The following is an 18,910-nucleotide window of genomic DNA, read 5'->3' as shown; positions in this document are numbered from 1 at the left end:
GTGGCAGGGGGCAGGTGAGCCCGGCGGCCGCAGCCTCCACCACCCCGCGGTCTCTCCCACCCTGACAGCTTCCAAACACTCCCTTCACTTCGCCAAGCGCTTTCGAAGTCAACTACGCAAATGACGTGCCCCCAGTGTCTCCAAGATGTTAACCACGTCAGCTTCACTTAAAAGCATGTGTCCGGGAGTTCCCTGGTGGCCTAGTGGTTGGGATTCCAGGCTTTCACTGTCAGGGCGTGGGTTCAATCCCTGGTCGGGGAACTGAGATCCCACAAGCCGCACGGGGCAGCCAAAAGAAAAAAAGAAAAAAGCACATGTCAAATGCCACTCTCTTTGCAAGTGACTCTGGAACTCATCTGCCCTCTGCATGGGTCAGAGGTGGGCCGCCCTGGGGCCCTGGGTCACTGCCTTCGGGATCAGACTCAGGGGCACAGCCACCAGAACAAACTTGCCCGTGGCACTGCTGGCCACAGACCTGGGGGGCGGGCGAGAAGCCCTGGAGCAGGCCACTTAGCCACCTCTCTGAGCCTCACCATCCCCATACATGTTCAATGGGGACAAGCGTACCCATCTCACAGGATGAGGAAGGGTAAACAAAACAGCAGCCAAGTGCCTGGTTTTCAGGACAACCTCAAGAACCAGCCCATCCTCCCTTCCCCGGGCAGTCAGCAGGACCTAAGGAAAGGACAGCCACACACCCGGGGACACCCCAGGCAGCAGAAATCCGTTGGGGGTGACAGAACGGATCCGTGGCATGCAAAGGTTCTAGCCAGCGCAGAGCTGGACAAGAGGGGGGCAGGCAGTAGCTTCAGGCCCCCCTCTGGTCAAAACCCCCAAAGAGCTAACTGGTGCCTGCTGACAGAACATTCTTTCGCTGGAACCACAGTGGCTCCTGAGCCACCTTCTGCACCCCACTGTCCCCTGCCTCAGGTTCCTCACCAGCCCCCACCAAGGCTCGGCTCAGCTCACACGCGACTTCTGTTGTTAACTGAGGTGCAATTCACAGAACACCAAATTCACTATTTTAACGATTTTAAAGTATACAGTCACTCAGCGGCTATAGTATATTCAGCAAGCTGTGCACCCATCACCTCTATCTAGCTCCAGAACATTTCCATCCTCCAAAAGAAACCTCATACCCACTGGCAGTCACTTCCCCTCTGGCCCCGGACCCTGGCGCCCACTCACGCTTCTCTCTCTACACTCACCTCTCCCAGACACACCACATCAATGGACTCCTACACCAGGTAGAAGCGACTTCTTCCATGAAGCTTCCCCACAAATACTCCAAGCAAATCCTACGTCCTCCCTCCTGCCCCCTCCTCCATGGACACGATCACAAGCGTCACACGGGCAGACACCTCGGGCCCCGGGACTTTGGACCAGGGCCTGATACACCGCAGCCGTAGAAGCAGAAACGTGCAGAGCCCGAGCTCCCTGGGGGGCAGCTGGGGGTCCATAGGCCCCGTCTGGCCAGCCTGCCACACTCTCACCCCCGAGTCCCCTTTGCCAGAGCGCTGTCCTGGGGATGAGCAGAGACTACGCACGTAGCTATGGAGGGGGAGCTGTCCCCCCGCCCCTCAACCTGGCTGCCAGCTCTATGTGGCCCCAACACACTAAGACATTTGATGACATCTGGGGATATTGCTGGCTGTCTTAACTGAAGGGGTGCTATTGGCACCTCGTGGGTAGAGGCCAGGGATGCTGCCCGACACCCCGCAGTGCCCAGAACAGCCTCCAGACGTCTGAGCGCTGAGGGGGAGGACCCTGTCCTCAAGCAGGTAGGTCCCGGCCCTCTGTGCGCGCGTCAGGGCTGTCTCCAAAGCAGCCCCCAAGTGGCCGGCTGACCACGCTGGACCCTTTCCATCCTGCAAGAGAAGGCGACTCATCTTCACAGAAGAAGAGACACATATTCTAGGCACAAGTTTGGTCCCTGCCTGGAGGGCCTCAGCCAACACCAGTCTCTGAGGCCTACAGGGCACGTGACTCGTCAGCACAGGGCCCCACATGACATCCCATCACACCAGAGGATGCACTGTCCAGCAGCGGGGTGGGGGAGTGGCCCCATGACTGTGGCCTCCACTGCTTATGTCACATGCCAACCTGCCCGCCAGCTTGGACAGTGGACGGCTGAGTGAAAACAACCCAGGCCCCGTCCTCTGGGATACGGTGTACACAAAGGCTGCGACCTTTATAAGCCCTGAGCTGCCAAGAGGAACCAGGATGAAGCAAAAGTGGCCATGTGCCCCATCACTCCCCGTGACCCACCCGGGGAGTCTGTGCCGCCCATCCCCACCTGTAGCTCTGGGCTCGGCAGTGCAGAAGGTCCTCACAGCACAAAACACAAGAGTCTCACTGAGTGAGAAGCCAGGGGCGCCGCCTGGGCAACTGGGGCTACCGTACCCAAGGAGCAGCACGCCAGACGAGGAGCCCCCGGGGCACGACCACCAAGGGGGGAGGGCCATCCCACGCGAAGCGGGCAGGAGTGGGTCACACCCAGGGCAGCCACACCAGCTGAGGGGCGCGATGCGACGGCCCCTGGGGCCTGGAGAAGCTGCCCCCGATGCAGGTGAGGACATGGAGGGTGAGTGAGTGGGGCTGTGATGGAGATGGGGAGGGGGCGGCCCGGAAAGTACTCGAACCCGGCCACCTGGGGGGTGGGTGCTGCTGGCGGACAGCCCTCAGCTCCGGTATCTTCGGGGAGCGGCCCGCCGGGCTCATGCCCCGCGCACAGGGCCTGGACGCCCCTTTTCCAAAGCAGCCCACTGGCCCTTCTCAGGGAGGCCACGCCCATCCCCAGAGCAGACCACAGCCCCTTTCTGGAGCAGGTCACGCCCCCTTCCCAGGAGAGCCACGCCCCTTCCCAGGAGAGCCAGTGCTTAATGACTGATCAGTACGGAGACAGAGGGGGCCTGGCCGCGTTGGCCCAAGTGGGACAACGATGAAGGGTCATTCCTGTTCCAGAGCTCCTTGTAGGGCTGGCCTGCACTGCGGCCCGGCTTCTCCCTCCGCCCTCCCCTGCTTCTTCACTGCCCTGCCCTGCCCTTCCCCTCCCCAGTGTTACTCCTAAGAGGACTGTAAATAAACGTCCTGCACGCCACTCTGTATCTCAAAGTCCACTTCCAGGGAATCCCACCTGAAACAAAGAGGAAGGGCGGCTGAGCTTGAGTCAATGCAGAGGCGCAGGTGAGTGGGATAGCCCTTGCCCCAGCAGTGCCGCGTCCCCGGACATTTTACTCCACACACCCGCCGCCTCCCTCACCTCGGAGCTCTTGATTCTCCTCCAGACAGCGCTGGAAGGTCTCAGGAGCGCCCTGCTCTGAAGGCAGGTGGAGCATGGCCGGCTTCCCCAGAGAAGACTCTTCCCCCAGCACGTCCTGGTCCCCTGCCGGGCCGCCGCTAGGCTGCACCATCTCACACAGCGGACTCTTCCAGGGGGGCCTGCTCATCCAACACGTCAGGGTCTGAAACAGAGAGCCAGCAGAGGCGTCACATGAGGAGGCCCATGCAGCATTCTCCTACCCGGCAGGCCGGCGAGGAGTTCGGGCGCCACACTTTGACGACCACTGTGCCAAGCGGAAAAGGGTGCTGAGAGGTGGCACCCACTCCCATTCCAAAGGAAGGTACGGGCGTTTACGCGGCGCTTCGCAAGGTCACGGTTCAGCACTAGTTGTAAACTGTGCCTAGCACTATCTCCAGGCTGTAACCTGAAGAACTTCACCAGAGAGGAGAAATCACAGAGAAGATTATTTTTGGAGGGAGGTGTCAGTGTGCCGGGAATCCTACCCCGACACATACACCTCCAAGCACGAGTGGAGGGTGCTGGCCCCTCACCTAGTGTACTGAGTGGAATGATGGCCCCCAATAAGGTATGTCCACGCCCTGAGCCCCAGAACCTGTGACTGTGACCTGACTTGGCAAAAGCGGCTTTGCAGATGTAATAAAGTTAAGGATCTGGAGATGAGATCATCCTGGATGAGAGTGGCCCTAAATCCAATGGCAGGGTCCTTATAAGACACAGAAGAGCAGAGACACAGACGCAGAGGAGGAGCCACGTGAAGATGGAGGCAGAGACGGGAGGGATGCGGCCACAAGCCAAGCGGCACCTGGAGCCCCCAGAAGCTGGAAGAGGCAGGAAGAACCCTCCCCTGGAACCTCCAAAGGAAGCACGGCCCTGCCAACACCTTGATCTCAGGCTTCTGGTCTCCAGAGCTGGGAGAAGATAAATTTCTGTTGTTTTAAGCCCCCTGGCTTGTGGACATCTCCTACAGCAGCCCTAGGAAATCCATACACCAAGTAAGAGGGGCTTCACTCAGAGTCTGATGAGTGTTCCCTGGACCTGAGGGGCCGAGGCGGACATCTAGCATCTGACATGTACTGAAGCATCTGAAAGTGGGAGCTGGGCTCACAGCCGAAGAGAGAGTGGCAGACACAGGCTGAGCTCTTTGCGTTCTCTTGTGAACTAGAGTACAGAGAGGGAGGCTATGCGAGACAGCACCAGCCCGGAGCCCTTTTAAGTCCTGACCGAGAAGACTGACTACGTGGAGGAGGAGGCCAATCCCAACAGAAGTTTCCAGGAGTAGGGCCTGAGCTTCAGCCAGAGACTTGAACACCGAATGAGCCTGGACGTTTCACTATTACACTGATACTTACCTGAACACCCTCCTGACCCATCAGCAGTATCTGACGGATCGCTGGTCCCTGATTCCGGAACAGCCCACTCTCCGGGTCTTCCTCCTACCTCACTGGCTGCTCCTGCTCAGGCTCTTTCACTGGACCATCCTCATCAGCCCAGCCCTTCACGTGGTGGTGCCCAGGGCTCTGTTCTGGGATCGTTTCTCTAACTCCAGTCACTCCAATACTAATTCCACCCGTACTCAAAGCTGTAACCCTCATCTTAATGCTGATGATGCCCCGAATCAGAACTCTTTCCTGAACTCCAAACTAACACACCAAACTCAACATCTCCACTTGGGTATCTAGTCATCCTCTCAAAACTAACGTCTCTAAAACTGCACTCCTGACAGTCCCCAGAAGCCAGCCCACCCACGGCCTTCCTTATTACCAGTTGATGGCAAATCCATCCTCCAGTTAGCAGGACAAAACCTAGGAGTCCTTCTTGAGTCCTCTCTGCCTCTCACAGCTCACATCGGATCCATCAGGAAATCCTGTCAAAATGCATCTTAGAATTTATCTGATGTTGCTAAGCAAATAATGGTAACTATTTTAGGTGTGATAGTGGTGTCGTGGATATGTTTCTTTCAAAGTCATTTCTTAGAGATGCACACTGAAATATTTACGGACGAAATTACACGGTGTCTGGAATTTGGTTCAAAATAATGGGGGAACTCCTAGGTATCTACCTGAAAGAAATGAAAACCCATGTCCACACAGGGATGTTCACAGCAGCATTACTCCTAACAGCCAAAGAGTGGAAATGACCCAAATGTCCATCAACTGATGAATAAACAAAATCTAGTATGTTCCCACACTACAACATTATGCTAAGAGAAAGAAACAAGTCACAAAAGATCACATATTATATGATTCCATTTATGTGAAATGTCCAGAATAGGCAAATACATAGAGACTAGTGGATGCTTAGCGCTGGGGTAGATGGGGTGATGGGGGTGATGGCTGAAGTTTATGGGGTTTCTTTTTGGAGTGATGAAAATGTTCTGGAATTAATGGTGATGGTTGTGCAAGTCTGTGAATATACCAGCGAACTGTACACTTTAAATGGGTGAATTGTAAAGTATGTGAATTATATGTCAATAAAGCTATTTTTGAAAATAACAGAATACTGTGAGGGATATAAATTAAACAAAAGTAGCCAAGAGTTGGTAACTGTTGAAGCTGGGAAGTGGGTGTATTGGATTTACTAGACTATTCTTTCTACTTTCGAACATCTTTGAAATTTTACATAATAAAATGATCAGAGCACCATCGTCTCTCACCCGGATTACTACAGTCACCTCCTAACAGGTCACCCTGCTCCTACCCTTGCCCCCTACAGTCTGTTCTCCCCACCGCGCCAGAACAATCAGCCTAAAAGGTGATTCTGATCACATCCTCTTCTACTCGGATCCCTACCATGGTTCCTCATTGCCCGTCGCATAAAACTCAAAGTCCCTACAACCCGCCTACAAGGCTGTGCACTATCTGGTCCCCCATGGCTTCCACTCTAAGTACTTTCCCCTCGCTCACTCTACTCCAGGTATAGTGGCCTCCTTAATGAGTTCCTCGAACATGCCAGGATGGCCCATTCATCCTCAAGTCACAGAAATGATATGAGGTCCGGGAGACAATCACCTTTTGCAAAGGGAGCAAAATGAGGCACATGAGTTAAGATACTTCGCTGCCAAGTTATATTTGAGACCTTTTTAAAGAACCTAACCTCAAATGCAGTCAAGTTTGATGAACAGAAAATGTCTCCGAACTAGAAGAGTCATTCACAAACTAGGGGTGTGGTCAGACTCCGCCGTGGTGGAGGAAGAAGAGGCAGAAACAGTCCCGCTCGCCGCCAAAGTAACCTGAGTCCTAAATCGGCCGGCCTCGGCCCCTGGTCTAGAAGCTGGCGGCGGAACCCGGCCGGGGCCCGACAGGAGGGGGAAGCCTGGTCGTCCGGGGCGGGGGGGGGGGTCTCGGAGGCGGCGGAACGCCCACCGATGGTACCCTGTCTTCGGAGAAGAGGACCACACCTGTCAGCAGAGTCGGTCCGACGTGAGAAAGGCGGGAGTGGCGGGCCCCGAGCGCTCCTCGGACCCCGATGCTCCGAGAAAGTCCAGGTTCCGCGGTAGCCCTTCCTTTCTCCCGCTGCCAAATTCCCACTTCCGGCTTCCGGTGTCGTAGCTGTGGGATCCGGAAGTAAAACACTCAGGCCCCGACCCCGGCCGGCCGGCGAGAGGTGTGAGGGAGGCTGCCTCAGACCGAAACCCGAGCCCGCCAGCCTCGGCTGGCCCTCAGGACGCTCCCCAGTAATATGCGTCGCGACCCGCATTCCCCCTTGTCTCTCCGTCGGTGGCATCCAGCCACAGGGCGCTTGGCCGCCCCGCCCCCGTTAGGGGAGGAGCCACGACGAGGCTATCATCTAATAGGGCCGGTTTGACCTGAGCCGGCGACCGGTCCGGCGAGGGGACGGGGCTGCTGAAGGCCCCGCCCACAAACAAGGTCGAGGGGCGTGACCACGCGGCCGGCGGAAGTGGAGTCCTTAGCGAGGGCGCGGGACCTCCCAGGGCCCGCGAGAAAGCCGGACTATAGGGGCGGGGTCGGGCCGGGGATGGGCACGCGGGCGAGCAGTGGAGAGCAGCACGCGGACTCTCGAAGCATCGGGGACACGGTGCAGCGGCGGCGGGTAAAGGAGGCGGCTCGCGGCCCGGCGGCCAGCGCAGGTGCTCAAAGGGCAGGGCGGGCCAGAGCTCGGCCCTCGCACGGGGTCTGCTGGTGGGGGGCGTGGGGGGGGGGGTTGGGGTCGGCCTGGGATGCGCGCGCACCTGCCCGCGCCCTCGGCCCTTCCCGCCCCTCGAGGGAGGGGCCTGCAGAGGCCCCACCCGCGCGTCTCGCCTGAGGCTGGTCAGCTCAGACCAGGTGCCCGCCCCCGCCGGTTAAATGGGCCGGCGGGGAGCAGCCCCCGGAAACTTCCGGGAACTCCGGGGCTGCGAGCGCGACGGGCGGCAGCGTCGAAGCACAGGTAACTGAGTGGGCGGTCGCGGCGCTGCGAGGCACTTTGATTTCCCATACTTGGGAACAGGGCAAAATCGAGAGGGTCTTAGCCGATCTCACAGTCCCCTGCATCCCCGCTCCCCCGCCACACTGGACACGGGACTTGCCGGTGTCTCGCAGCGTGGCAGGAGGAGGGCTGGAGCTACACTCCATCAGCTGCACAATCTAGCATGCTCCAGCTCATTGTGGAGTTTCCGCCTGAATCCCGGGTGAGATAGTCTTAAGCAGGTCGTACGATGCTCCAGCAAGGTTTTACTCAGTCCCCCAGAGCGGAGGCCCTAGTAGGAATTCACTAATGCTTTGGGTAATTTTGTAACATACACCATGAAAGAAGGTTGCCCAGAGAGTATGGCCAGAGCCCAGGGCCAGCAGTTTCTAACCTCCCAAACATCCTGCTCCCCAGCCATTCACAGTGAGTGGTTTCAATAATCAGGCACCAGCTGGGTGAGAGCCCAAAGGACCCCTCCAGAAAGGGGCCAGCTTCTTAATGCTCTTCTGTTCCCCTGCCTTGTTAACGAGTTTTTCTTCCACCAGAGAGCATCATGGCAGGGCAGGTGGCTCTGAGCCGGACCCAGGTGTGCGGGATCCTGCGGGAAGAGCTGTACCAGGGCGATGCCTTCCATCAGGCTGATACGCATATCTTTATCATCATGGGTGCATCGGTGAGTCTCCCCCAGGCCCCGCATCGTAGAAGCAGCAGACTTAGAGCATGACGTTGCTTCGGGCCCCTTCCCTTTAGGTACCTGGGCTTTCCCAACTGATTGTTGTCGGGTCCCCCGGGCTCTGCTCGGTTGGGCTCTCGCTGTTGCTCTTGCTCATGTGCCACTCCTCCTGCCACCACCCAGTATACACACACCGCGAGGCATTTCTGAAGTCCGTGTGCAGCCATTGACTGTAGACCTATGTCCTGGAGCTGGGAGGTCCTTAGAGACTGTCTGGTTGGACTTCCTCCTCCACAGGGAAAACTGAGATGCAAACAGGGGAAGCGATTCATTCTGGGAGTATGTTTTCCAAACCTGTTTCTAACTTGACAGATGTCACACAGTTAGATCCAGAGGTAGGATTCGAGGCCGAATCTCTACCTTATCTCTCTACCATCAAGTTCCCTGAGGAAAAACACTCGACCTTTCTTGAAACGCCATCTCTTTGCCCCAGCTTCCAAGGCCTGCTGAGGAACTGAGACCAGCCCCATTGTCTAGCCAGTGGAACTGCCACTTTGCTCTGGTCAGAAAGGCCAAAGAGTAGAAGCAAAGGCAGAAGTAAAGCACGCTGACCATACGTGATGGGGGTGGGGGAACAGGAGAGGGAGGGTGGGTCCTCGGAGAGCCATGACCCCTGACTGAAGCACTCTCCCCGCGTGCCATGTGGAAACAAGATCTCCCCGGTGGTAAGACGTGAGCAGGGGCTGGGGAGCTGTCAGGGTTTCATCTCAAAGTGAAAGTGGTCTCTTTTCACTTTTCACCATGGACTTGACCAAGAATCTGCTACCCATGATATGAGCATCTTTGCTGGTAACTTACTACATAAACCTCAAGCAAGAGTTCTACCCAAACTAGTCAGCTCTTGATGGGGCAGACGTTGTCTCTCTGTGACTTCCACACCCCTGTCCCCTCAGCTCTGGAGGAACTTGGTTCTTCGTTCATGTGTCGTAACACGCCACCGTGCTTTGCACAGCCTGCTTCCTGCCAGTTTTGTGATTGTGTTCAGAACTTGGGAAAGCGAGCCAGAATGCAGGGCTGTGCCAGTGGGAGGGAAGGAAGGTCACCCCAAACACTGTCCCCTGACCCCCTGTCACCCAAGACTGGGGGGTGCCCAGGACGAGCACACAGAGCAGGCCTAGCCCCCACCCTGGCCCCAGCCTCATCCCCTTAGAGGAGCCAGAAACCTTCACACCTGGGACTGTGTCCAAGAAATAGGTTGGGGGAGAAAGTAACTCAGGACTATTTTTCCTCCTTCCCCCCGTCGCCATACCGGCCTGTCACGGGATGCTCCAACAGAGGGTCCCAGGCCTCAGTAAATGGCATATGGCCCCAGGCCCTCAACACTTAGATACCTCATTGAGAGCACCCAGGTTTGCTCTGTGGCCTGGGGCAGGTGTCTTTCCTTCTCTGAACCTCATTGTCTGCACTTAGCACCTGAGGTCTTTGGAAACAAGTGCAGAGGGCCCTGGGCTCTGCGGAGCTGACTCTGTGACTTCACTGCCTTCCTGTGGGGCGGGCTTGGGCTTAGGCAACTTTGTTTCTTTGCCAACAGTAGGGTTCCCCTTTGCTCTGCTCTGCTCTGGGAGCAATAACCAGAGGCTTCTAGAGCAGAAGTGGGGAGTGCCGCTCCAGCAGGGCAGAGTGGGGGAGGAGGAGGGTCCTTGAGAAAGAGCCCTTGTGTATTTCTCCCTCCTCCTGTTCCTGGTGTGGGGGCGGGGGGTGTCCCTGCATGGGCAGCACCTAGAACAGCTCCCACCTAGCCCAGCTGGGAGGCTTGCCCCCTCCCTCTCCCTCCTCCTCCTCCTCGTGGGAACTGTGCTGGGGGCCGGGACCGAAGGTGAGTGCATGTGACAGCAGACACTGCCAGGCCTTCGTGTTCCCAGGGCTCACGAGGAGGGCCACGGAACAGAGCCTTCCTTTCAGAAGGACGAGCGGACGCAGAGCCCCTGGGGCAGGCTGGGCTGCAGGGCTGTCCTCTGCCGCCTCTCCTCCCTGGCCCGCTTACCCAGCCGTCGCCCACGTGCCCAGCTTCCTTCCTGGGGGCGTCCTGAAGCTGGCTCGTGGCCTTACCGATGGACTTTCAGCCACTCTCTTCTCCCTGCTCTGAGACCGCTGTCCCCCTTCTCAGGACCCCCACCCTCGGCCGGGAAGGGAGTGGAGGTACTTACTGTCCCAGTTCAGAGAGCTCTGGAATGAAGGAGCTCAGTTTCTCCTTATAGACCAGCAGTGGGAGAGGAACCTGGGGCCTGGCACATCGTATGTGTCCTCTCCCAGGCTGGAGCCACTTTCCCCCCCAGTGGGCGGAGAGAGCATTCGGGGCAAGAGAAGGAGAACAGGACTGGGAGCCCCCTCGGGCAGGATTGGCTCACTGCACGGTCCTCAGCACGTCCCTCGCCTCTCTGGGCCTCGGTTTCCCCACCTGGACCACGAGGGCCGTGCGCTTGATTGCGTGCTCAGGTCCCATCCCAGTGATGGGCCCATGCATGGCATGACCTGGCAGCCTCAGCCCTCCCTCTCCTCGGGGTGTTCCTGGGCTGCCTCCCCTCTTAGGGCGATAAGATTCTTGCTGTGTCATGATGACTCTGGCACTCCCCCAAAGGCCTGATGATTCATGAGCCCCAGGGAGTAGGAGGGAGGCCCTTTTGTTGGTTTTGCGGCCCAGCCTGCCTCAGCAGCCCCAGGGTCTCACCCCAGTGGCTGAGATCCAGCTGGGCCCCAGCAGAGCTGCGCTCCACCCTGGGACCTGGGCAGTCCTTGACCCGGGTGGCCCTAGGGGGACAGGGATAGCCCACCCCTGCCTGGCCTCCAGCTGGCAGCCAGCCTCTGCATTCTCTGCCGCGCCTAAAAGCCTCCGAGACCGAGACCAAGGCTTTATAAAACTGGAGACTGAGGTCAGACCTGGGCGGTGACAGGCAGGTGGCGGCCCACGGCCGTTTGCTGACAGCTGGAAACCTGAATCAGGTACTGCTTCTCTTACTACGTCACCATGTGTCCCCAGGCACGTCCCTCCCCGCTGTGGTCCTCGGGAGCCCCATCATCGCCCCCACCATGCGCAGCGTGGTCTCTTCCCACAGTGGTTCTGGCAGAGGAGTCCAGCCCAGGCTGGTGGGGAGGGTGGGCCTCCCCGGGCCCCTGCCCCGCACTGTCCTGGGTCCTACCTCGTCTTTCCGTCGGGTGACTCAGAGCCCGACAGGCCACTGGTCGCAGGGCTGAGCTGAACAAGGCGAGCAGGTTCTATCGCTAGTTAATCCCAAAGGGACCGGCGAGAGCAGTGGGGTGTGGGGCGCCGTGAGTCAGCAGGCAGGACGCTGGGCCCGGCGGGCAGCCTGCTGGAATTTGATCGGAAGCAAACATTCCACTTGGCCAGGAAGGCGGAAGGTGGCTGTGGGCCGTGGTGCTGGTCGTTTCTCCCGGCCAGTCCCTGACAAGCCCGGGAGCAGGCGGGGCCCACTGAGCCCCGGGGACCGGAGTGGAGTCTCCCACCGGCCCGGTCCCAGTGATGGGGAAGCAGGAAGCAGGCGCCAATGGGCCCTGGCAGGAGGGGCCCGCAGTTGGGGGCTACTGGGCTCGGGAGCAGCTCGAGGCCGCGGCTGGGGGTCGGAGCCGGACCTTGATGCGCTGCTGTGTCCGTGGCTCCTGTGGAATGTGGCAGGCACGTGGGGGATCAGTTCTGAGCAGTTGGCAAGACATGGGCAGGGGCGGCAGCAGGGGGAACCCTGGCTTGGGAACTGCCCACTTCGGGCCGTCAGGGTCCCGGTGGAGCCTGGAGGTGGTGACCTGGGGTGGAACACACCTGGGCTTGTCTGCATGCAGAGGTCGGCTCAGCCTGGGAGTTGGAGGCCGAAGCGAAGGACAGGAGGAACGTGAACGTTTGAGTCTCATAAGTGGCCCGCCCCGACCTCCACCGCCACCCAGGAGCCCCCCAAGTGCCTTCCTAACTGCCTGTCTAGGGGGCAGGGATTTTAATCAGGTTGGAATTGCTTCGCTTCTGGTCACGTGGCTTCTGTTCTGCAGTGGTTCATAGACGTGAACCCGTCCAGTGGTTACGTGGCTCCTAAGGTCATTTTGCCGTGAAGATTTGGGTCCTTATCCCTGGAGGTGGTTTTCCTGCCCAGGGTGAGTCCACCGCCTCCGCCCAGCGGCCCTCCCTGATTACAGGGCGGGCGCATGAAAGGGTGGCCTGCTGTGCCCCACAGGCTTCCTCTGCCCCCCAGGCCATGCCCTCACTCGAAGCCTCTTCCACCGAGTAGAGAATTCCTTTGTCAGGTCAGCAAATTAACGCATGTTGCCATGGCTATGGCGACTGAACTGGAGTGGAGAGAAGGGACTTGGTGACTTTTTAGTGAGTCTTCTGTCGCCCCCGTGGGATGGCCATATTGTTGCCCACAGTTGCTGTGTGTTCACACCCTTGCTCTCACTTTGGAAAGTCTCACGCGGACACAAGTCAACAGACGAGCGCGAGGAGCAGCCACCTCAGGTTACCCGGGCCCCACCCTCTGCGTTTAGCAACGTTGCTAGATTGAAAAATCAAAAGGAGTAGACAGATTTCTTACAGCTTTTTCTCCTTTAATCTGTTAATGTGGTGAATTTCAGTGATTTTTTTTTTTTTTTTTTTTTTTGCTTTTCAGCATCAAACCAACCTTTCGTTTGCAGGATGACCCCAACTTGGTTCTGACATATTCCGTTTTTGACGTTCCAGAATTGGGTTTGCTGGTATCTTCTGCAGAAATTTTGCATCTGCATCTGTGTACATGGACAAGATGGGCTTGGGGCCTCCTGTGTGCATTTCTCAGAGGTTCCAGCCACAGGGTTCTGGGGCCCCATCACGTGGCTCAGCAGGTGCTTCCCAGGCAGGGTTTGCCTCAGACTGGCGTTCTCTCTTCCTGAGAGACCCGCTGGCAGAGCTTTCTGTGCCAGGATCAGGGCCAGGCTTGTCTTGGTGGGAAGGCTGTGGCTGCAATCCTGTCTCCTTAATAACCATTGCCTGCTCAGGTCCCTTGCTCCATTTGGTATATTGGATTTTTCTAGAAATGTGTCCGTTTCACGTAAGTTGCCAGCCATGGAGTAAGGTTGTTCATAAACCCCTCTTCTGTCTTTCCCGTCGGTAGTTTTGTCCCACTGCACTCCTAATTCTTGGTGCCTGTTTAAAAAGCAGTCTTGGAACTTCCCTGGTGGTGCAGTGTTTAAGAATCCACCTGCCAATGCAGGGGACACGGGTTTGAGCCCTGGTCCAGGAAGGTCCCACATGCCATGGAGCAACTAAGCCCGTGCGCCACAACTACTGAGCCCGCGAGCCACAACTGCTGAAGCCTGTGCTCTGCAACAAGAGAAGCCACCACAATGAGAAGCCCGCGTACAGCAACCAAGAGTAGCCCCCGCTCACCGCAACTAGAGGAAGCCCGTGCGCAGCGACGAAGACCCAACACAGCCAATAATTAATTAATTAATTAATTAATTTTAAAAACCAGTCTTGCCAGAGGGCTGTCTGTTTTGATTAGTCTTTTTCAAACACCAACTTTTGGCTTTGTTGATCTTTTCTTTTGGTTTGTTTTCCATTTTATTCATTTTTATTTTTCATTGTTCCCTGCCTTGTAATTTGTTTGGCTTTAAAATTCTGCTGTCCTTTTTCTAACTTCTTCAATTGAATTCGGAGCTCATCAGCTTCCAGCTGTTCTTTTTTGCTAACCTAAGCATTTAAGGTCACGTCTCAGTTTTGATGTGTGCTACTTCCATTGCCATTCAGTTCCAGGGAATTTAGGGTTTTCTTTAGCCCGTGAGCTGTTTAGAAGCGGGCATCTTGTGTTGGCTTTGGTTCTGCCTGCTCGACCAGAGACTGGGGTCTGTGGATCGTGGAACCAGCGGGTTGGTGGTTGCCTCCTGGCCAGCACGAGGTCTGTTTGCCTCGAAGTGCCCCCGGCAGTGTGCGAGCACTATCGGGTCAGGGTCAAGGGCTAGGCTGGGCTCTGGTTCAAGCTGCTCAGGCTATACACAGGGGCAGGACAAGGGTACCCGGGTGTCCTGGGGGGAGATGATCTAGGGCATGTCCTCAGCTCCTAACCATGCCTGTTTTCTCTGCCACAGGGTGACCTGGCCAAGAAGAAGATCTACCCCACCATCTGGTAAGCTTGTTCCCCCACTGCTCACTGCCCCCTGCGGCCCTCTTGCCCTCGCCCTCGCCACAGCCGTGCTCTGCCCTCAGGTGGCTGTTCCGGGATGGCCTTTTGCCCGAAGACACCTACATCGTGGGCTATGCCCGCTCCCGCCTCACAGTGGCTGACATCCGCGAGCAGAGCGAGCCCTTCTTCAAAGTGAGTGGCTTCTGGGGTCTCCATGCCCCCCTCCCATCACAGATGCCCTTCCCCCCTGCCCCCAGGCCCAGCCTGTCCCCCCGTGCCGGGGCCACTCCCTCCCTAGGGATCCTCAGCCTGGCACTCCTCCCCACCTGCTCCCACCGCTTCCTTGATGCCAGCCTGAGACCCCTGTTTCCCAGCCCCGTCTGACTTGGGCTCACCAGTTCCTCCCCACTGTACCCTGCAGCCCCTCCACCGTGGAAATGCTGCAAGCCTGACTTTTCTCAACATACCGTACTTTGGTGGAATGACTTTGGAGAGAGATCTTTCTCCAGGTCAAAGTTTCCTGAACTCTGGCTTCCGTCTTAGGTTATGCGGCCTCCGCCCCCATGGGTGTGCAAAGCCGACGAGATGGGAGTGAACCCAGTGCAGGGCTAGGGTGGCTGACTGCTCAGGAAGCCCACCCTGCCTATGGGATCAGGGAGGGAGGGAGGGGCCGGGCCGACATCCTTGTGTCCATATTTTCTAGGCTGCCCCGGAGGAGAAGCCCAAACTGGAGGAGTTCTTTGCCCGCAATTCCTACGTGGCCGGCCAGTACGACGATGCGGCCTCCTATGAGCGCCTCAACAGCCACATGAACGCTCTCCACCAGGGGCCACAGGCCAACCGCCTCTTCTACCTGGCCTTGCCCCCCACTGTCTATGAGGCTGTCACCAAGAACATCCACGAAACCTGCATGAGCCAGACGTAAGGCTGCTCTTTCACCCTCCCTTCCTGCCTCCTGGGCCGACCGATCTAGGGAGTCTGAAAAAGATAGATGTCCCGTGTTTGTTCTTGCCATGAATTAGCTCTCCAAAGAAGGGAATAGGAGTAAAAGTAGTTCTCTAACAGCCTTTACTGAAAATGCTACCACCCGTGTTTACCTTCCAAATGCCCCATATGAAATCCCGTTGTCCCTGGCAGCAGTCCCGGCTAGCACCACATGGTGGCAGCGTTGCTCCACGAAACTCTGGCTGCCGGTCGCTTACTCTAGCTTTCGGTGTTTCCCAGGGTCCCCTCGACCACCACCAGAGGGCGGCGTTGGTCCACGGGAACCCTGCTGCCTGTGCCGCAGCAGCTCAGCGCTCTGTTGTTTTCCCAAAGCCACGGCCATGTCGGTTTCACTTTGTCCTACATTAACTCTTCTGAGGAATAAGGGGTCTTTCCCCACGTTAAAAGCCACGGAGGTGGCTCTGCTTTTGGCATCCCCTCCCCGTTTTCTCACTAGCTCGGGGCCACTCCTGACCCTCGGGGACCAGGAGGGAGCAGAGCCGGCCAGTCAGCCCAGAAGGCTTCTGAGGAGGCTTTGAGCGTGGCGCTGAGGGCTGGGAAGGAGGGGAGGTGCTCTCCGCGCTGAGGCCGCGGGAGGGCCAGCCCGGCAGAGCTCCGCTGGCTCATCTCACCGCAGAGCGGCCGCAGGGAGGCTCTGCCCTCACTCCCTGGGGAAGGGGCTGTGGAGGGGGAGGAGGGTCTCAGCCCTGTTCCCCAGCGAGGGTGCGGGAGTGACGCAGCTCCGGCCTCCCGCAGAGGCTGGAATCGCATCATCGTGGAGAAGCCCTTCGGGAGGGACCTGCAGAGCTCCGACCGGCTGTCCAACCACATCGCATCCCTGTTCCGCGAGGACCAGATCTACCGCATCGACCACTACCTGGGCAAGGAGATGGTCCAGAACCTTATGGTGCTGAGGTGCGACTGGGGCCAGGGCTGGGTGCTGGGGGGCCCTGCTGCTGCCCCCTTGGACGCCCACCAGCCTTCACCCTGCCCCTCCTGCAGGTTTGCCAACAGGATCTTCGGCCCCATCTGGAACCGGGACAACATCGCCTGCATCATTCTCACCTTCAAAGAGCCCTTTGGCACTGAGGGTCGTGGGGGCTACTTCGATGAATTTGGGATCATCCGGTGAGAGCCTGGTTCCCCTTCCTGGGAGATGGGCGGGGGGCCATCCCGCCACCCTGCAGGGTCGCCTCTTCCCGTTTTGGCAGCAGGAGTGTCTGAGCAGTCAGGAGTGGTCACGGCCTTCTTCCTTGCCTTAAGGGGACCTGGCAGACACTGGGGACCAGGAAACAAGCCCAGTTTAAGGCCCTGAGCCCCCAGAACCTGGCCAACAAGGAGGGGCCTTAGCTCACTGTCCGCTCCTTCCTCCCGCCAGGGATGTGATGCAGAACCACCTCCTGCAGATGCTGTGTCTGGTGGCCATGGAGAAGCCCGCCTCCACCCACTCGGATGACGTCCGCGATGAGAAGGTGGGTGGAGTTTCGCCCTCCCAGCCCCCGCCCCTTTCCGCAGCAACCAGTCCTGAGCCCGAGGTGTCCTGTCCCAGAACTGACCTTCTAGGCCTCAGCTTCTCCTTCAGAAACAGTGAGGGTGAGCTGAGGTGGCCCCAGAGGGCCCTTGCGTGGCAGAGCCTCCTCCTGACTATCCAGGCCACTCACCCGTCCAGGAAGGCCACCCCTCAGAGTCACATGGTTCCTGGCACCCGCTGTCCTTGTTACCCAAGGGGCCCCTCTCCCTGGCTCTTCTCCAGGTCAAGGTGTTGAAATGTATCTCAGAGGTGCAGGCGAGCAACGTGGTCCTGGGCCAGTACGTGGGGAACCCCAACGGAGAGGGAGAGGCCACCAAAGGGTACCTGGATGACCCCACGGTGCCCCGTGGATCCACCACGGCCACCTTTGCGGCCGTCGTCCTCTACGTGGAGAACGAGAGGTGGGACGGTAGGTGATGCTGCCGGGCCCGCGGTGGTGGGACCTGGCCCCCTCATCCACCCGAACGGCCCCCCAAGGCTGGCCTTGTCCCCCCAGGGGTGCCCTTCATCCTGCGCTGCGGCAAAGCCCTGAACGAGCGCAAAGCCGAGGTGCGCCTGCAGTTCCGCGACGTGGCCGGGGACATCTTCCGACAGCAGTGCAAGCGCAACGAGCTGGTGATCCGTGTGCAGCCCAATGAGGCCGTGTACACCAAGATGATGACCAAGAAGCCTGGCATGTTCTTCAACCCCGAGGAGTCGGAGCTGGACCTGACCTACGGCAACAGATACAAGGTGGGTGCCCGCCTGCGGGGAGGGGGTGGCGGCCAGGGCTCCAAGGGGCGCGCGCCTCGGTGACTCCCTCCCACCTATCCGCCGGCAGAACGTGAAGCTCCCCGACGCCTACGAGCGCCTCATCCTGGACGTCTTCTGTGGGAGCCAGATGCACTTCGTGCGCAGGTGAGGGGCGGCCCCTCCCTGAGGGGCGGCCCCTCCCTCCCTCCTTCCCCACCTCCTTCCCTCTGGGCCGCCACCCACCCCATCTCCGCCCCCTGTCCCCTCAGTGACGAGCTGCGGGAGGCCTGGCGGATCTTCACTCCTCTGCTGCACCAGATCGAACGCGAGAAGGCCCAGCCCATCCCCTACGTCTACGGCAGGTGCGGGGGGCGGCTGGGGAGGTGATGGGGGTGATGGGGGAGGGGGACCCTGGGGCTCAGGGTTTCCTCACCTCTCCCCCCATCTGTCTCCCTCCCAGCCGCGGCCCTGTGGAGGCGGACGAGCTGATGAAGAGAGTGGGCTTCCAGTACGAGGGCACCTACAAGTGGGTGAACCCGCACAAGCTCTGACCCTGTGCCAGGCCCACCCCCGCCCGCCCCACCTCTCCGTGCTCCCCTGCTGCCCCCCCCCCCCCGCCTGACCCACCTCGGGAGGACCCGCCCCTGGAGGACTCGGGACCACAGCCCTCAGCCTCACATTCCTGCCCGAGCTCGGGCCACCCGCCCCTGGGCCCAGTCTCATTCCTCTGCCACCCAGCACTGTGACCGTCCCCGCCCGAGCCAGCCTCTGCCCCCCGGATTGAGCCCCGCTGGAGGAAGGAGAAGGAGGGCTGCAGCTGTGCGCAGCAGGGGGGCAAGGTCCTCGGAGCGCAGGGGAAGGGGGCAGGCGCGGCCCAGTCTCAGCACCACTTGACATTCCTGGCTCCCCACTGGAAGGGACCTCTGTGCTGCCCAGCAGCGTGCCTGTGTCGGGCCTCCCGAGTGGCCCTCTGACCCCCCCAGCTCCCGCGGCCACCCTAACTCAGCACTCCACGGCCGCCCCATCTCACCCCACCCTCAGGTGGTGCCCTCGCCACTGGAAAAGCAGAAACGGCAGGTGGGATGCCCCCGCTCAGTTCCCTGCCATTAAATCCGCAGACGGGC

The 18,910-nt window shown here is 58.9% G+C and overlaps 2 protein-coding genes across 12 annotated transcripts in view; one reads left to right on the top strand and one right to left on the bottom strand.

Annotated features, from left to right (window-relative positions):
- The window catches only part of IKBKG (inhibitor of nuclear factor kappa B kinase regulatory subunit gamma), a 22,208-nt gene extending 10,491 nt beyond the window's left edge, over nucleotides 1-11,717 (bottom strand). For 4 of the 9 annotated variants that reach the window (XM_082447862.1, XM_082447868.1, XM_082447866.1 and 1 more), the window contains exons 1-2: nucleotides 6,702-7,062; nucleotides 3,263-3,464 (exon numbers count right to left, since the gene is read on the bottom strand). In XM_082447862.1, the coding sequence (XP_082303988.1) occupies nucleotides 3,263-3,449 (187 nt within the window). In that variant the 5' untranslated portion in view covers nucleotides 3,450-3,464; nucleotides 6,702-7,062. Of the gene's footprint in view, nucleotides 1-3,262; nucleotides 3,465-6,666; nucleotides 7,063-10,591; nucleotides 11,376-11,581 lie in introns of those variants that run through there. The other 5 variants (XM_082447864.1, XM_082447865.1, XM_082447863.1 and 2 more) reach the window with 5 other exon arrangements.
- Nucleotides 7,202-18,910, top strand: G6PD (glucose-6-phosphate dehydrogenase). Of its 3 annotated transcripts, none has more exons than XM_082447849.1 (13): nucleotides 7,202-7,391; nucleotides 8,257-8,384; nucleotides 14,505-14,542; nucleotides 14,623-14,731; nucleotides 15,243-15,460; nucleotides 16,280-16,438; nucleotides 16,526-16,651; nucleotides 16,902-16,995; nucleotides 17,277-17,463; nucleotides 17,551-17,786; nucleotides 17,875-17,951; nucleotides 18,056-18,148; nucleotides 18,247-18,910. In XM_082447849.1, the coding sequence occupies exons 1-13, from the start codon at nucleotides 7,280-7,282 to the stop codon at nucleotides 18,335-18,337; spliced, it is 1,668 nt and encodes a 555-aa protein (XP_082303975.1). In that variant the 5' UTR covers nucleotides 7,202-7,279; the 3' UTR covers nucleotides 18,338-18,910. The 3 variants fall into 3 exon arrangements, with proteins under 3 accessions (XP_082303975.1, XP_082303976.1, XP_082303977.1); XM_082447850.1 differs by lacking the exon at nucleotides 7,202-7,391 and adding an exon at nucleotides 7,534-7,690; XM_082447851.1 differs by lacking the exons at nucleotides 7,202-7,391; nucleotides 8,257-8,384 and adding an exon at nucleotides 11,788-12,075.

Source organism: Balaenoptera physalus, assembly GCF_965194825.1.
Source record: "Balaenoptera physalus genome assembly, chromosome: X".
Classification (NCBI taxonomy): Eukaryota; Metazoa; Chordata; class Mammalia; order Artiodactyla; family Balaenopteridae; genus Balaenoptera; species Balaenoptera physalus.
The sequence above is the reverse complement of the archived record's forward strand: the minus strand, read 5'-3'. Positions and strand labels throughout refer to the sequence as shown.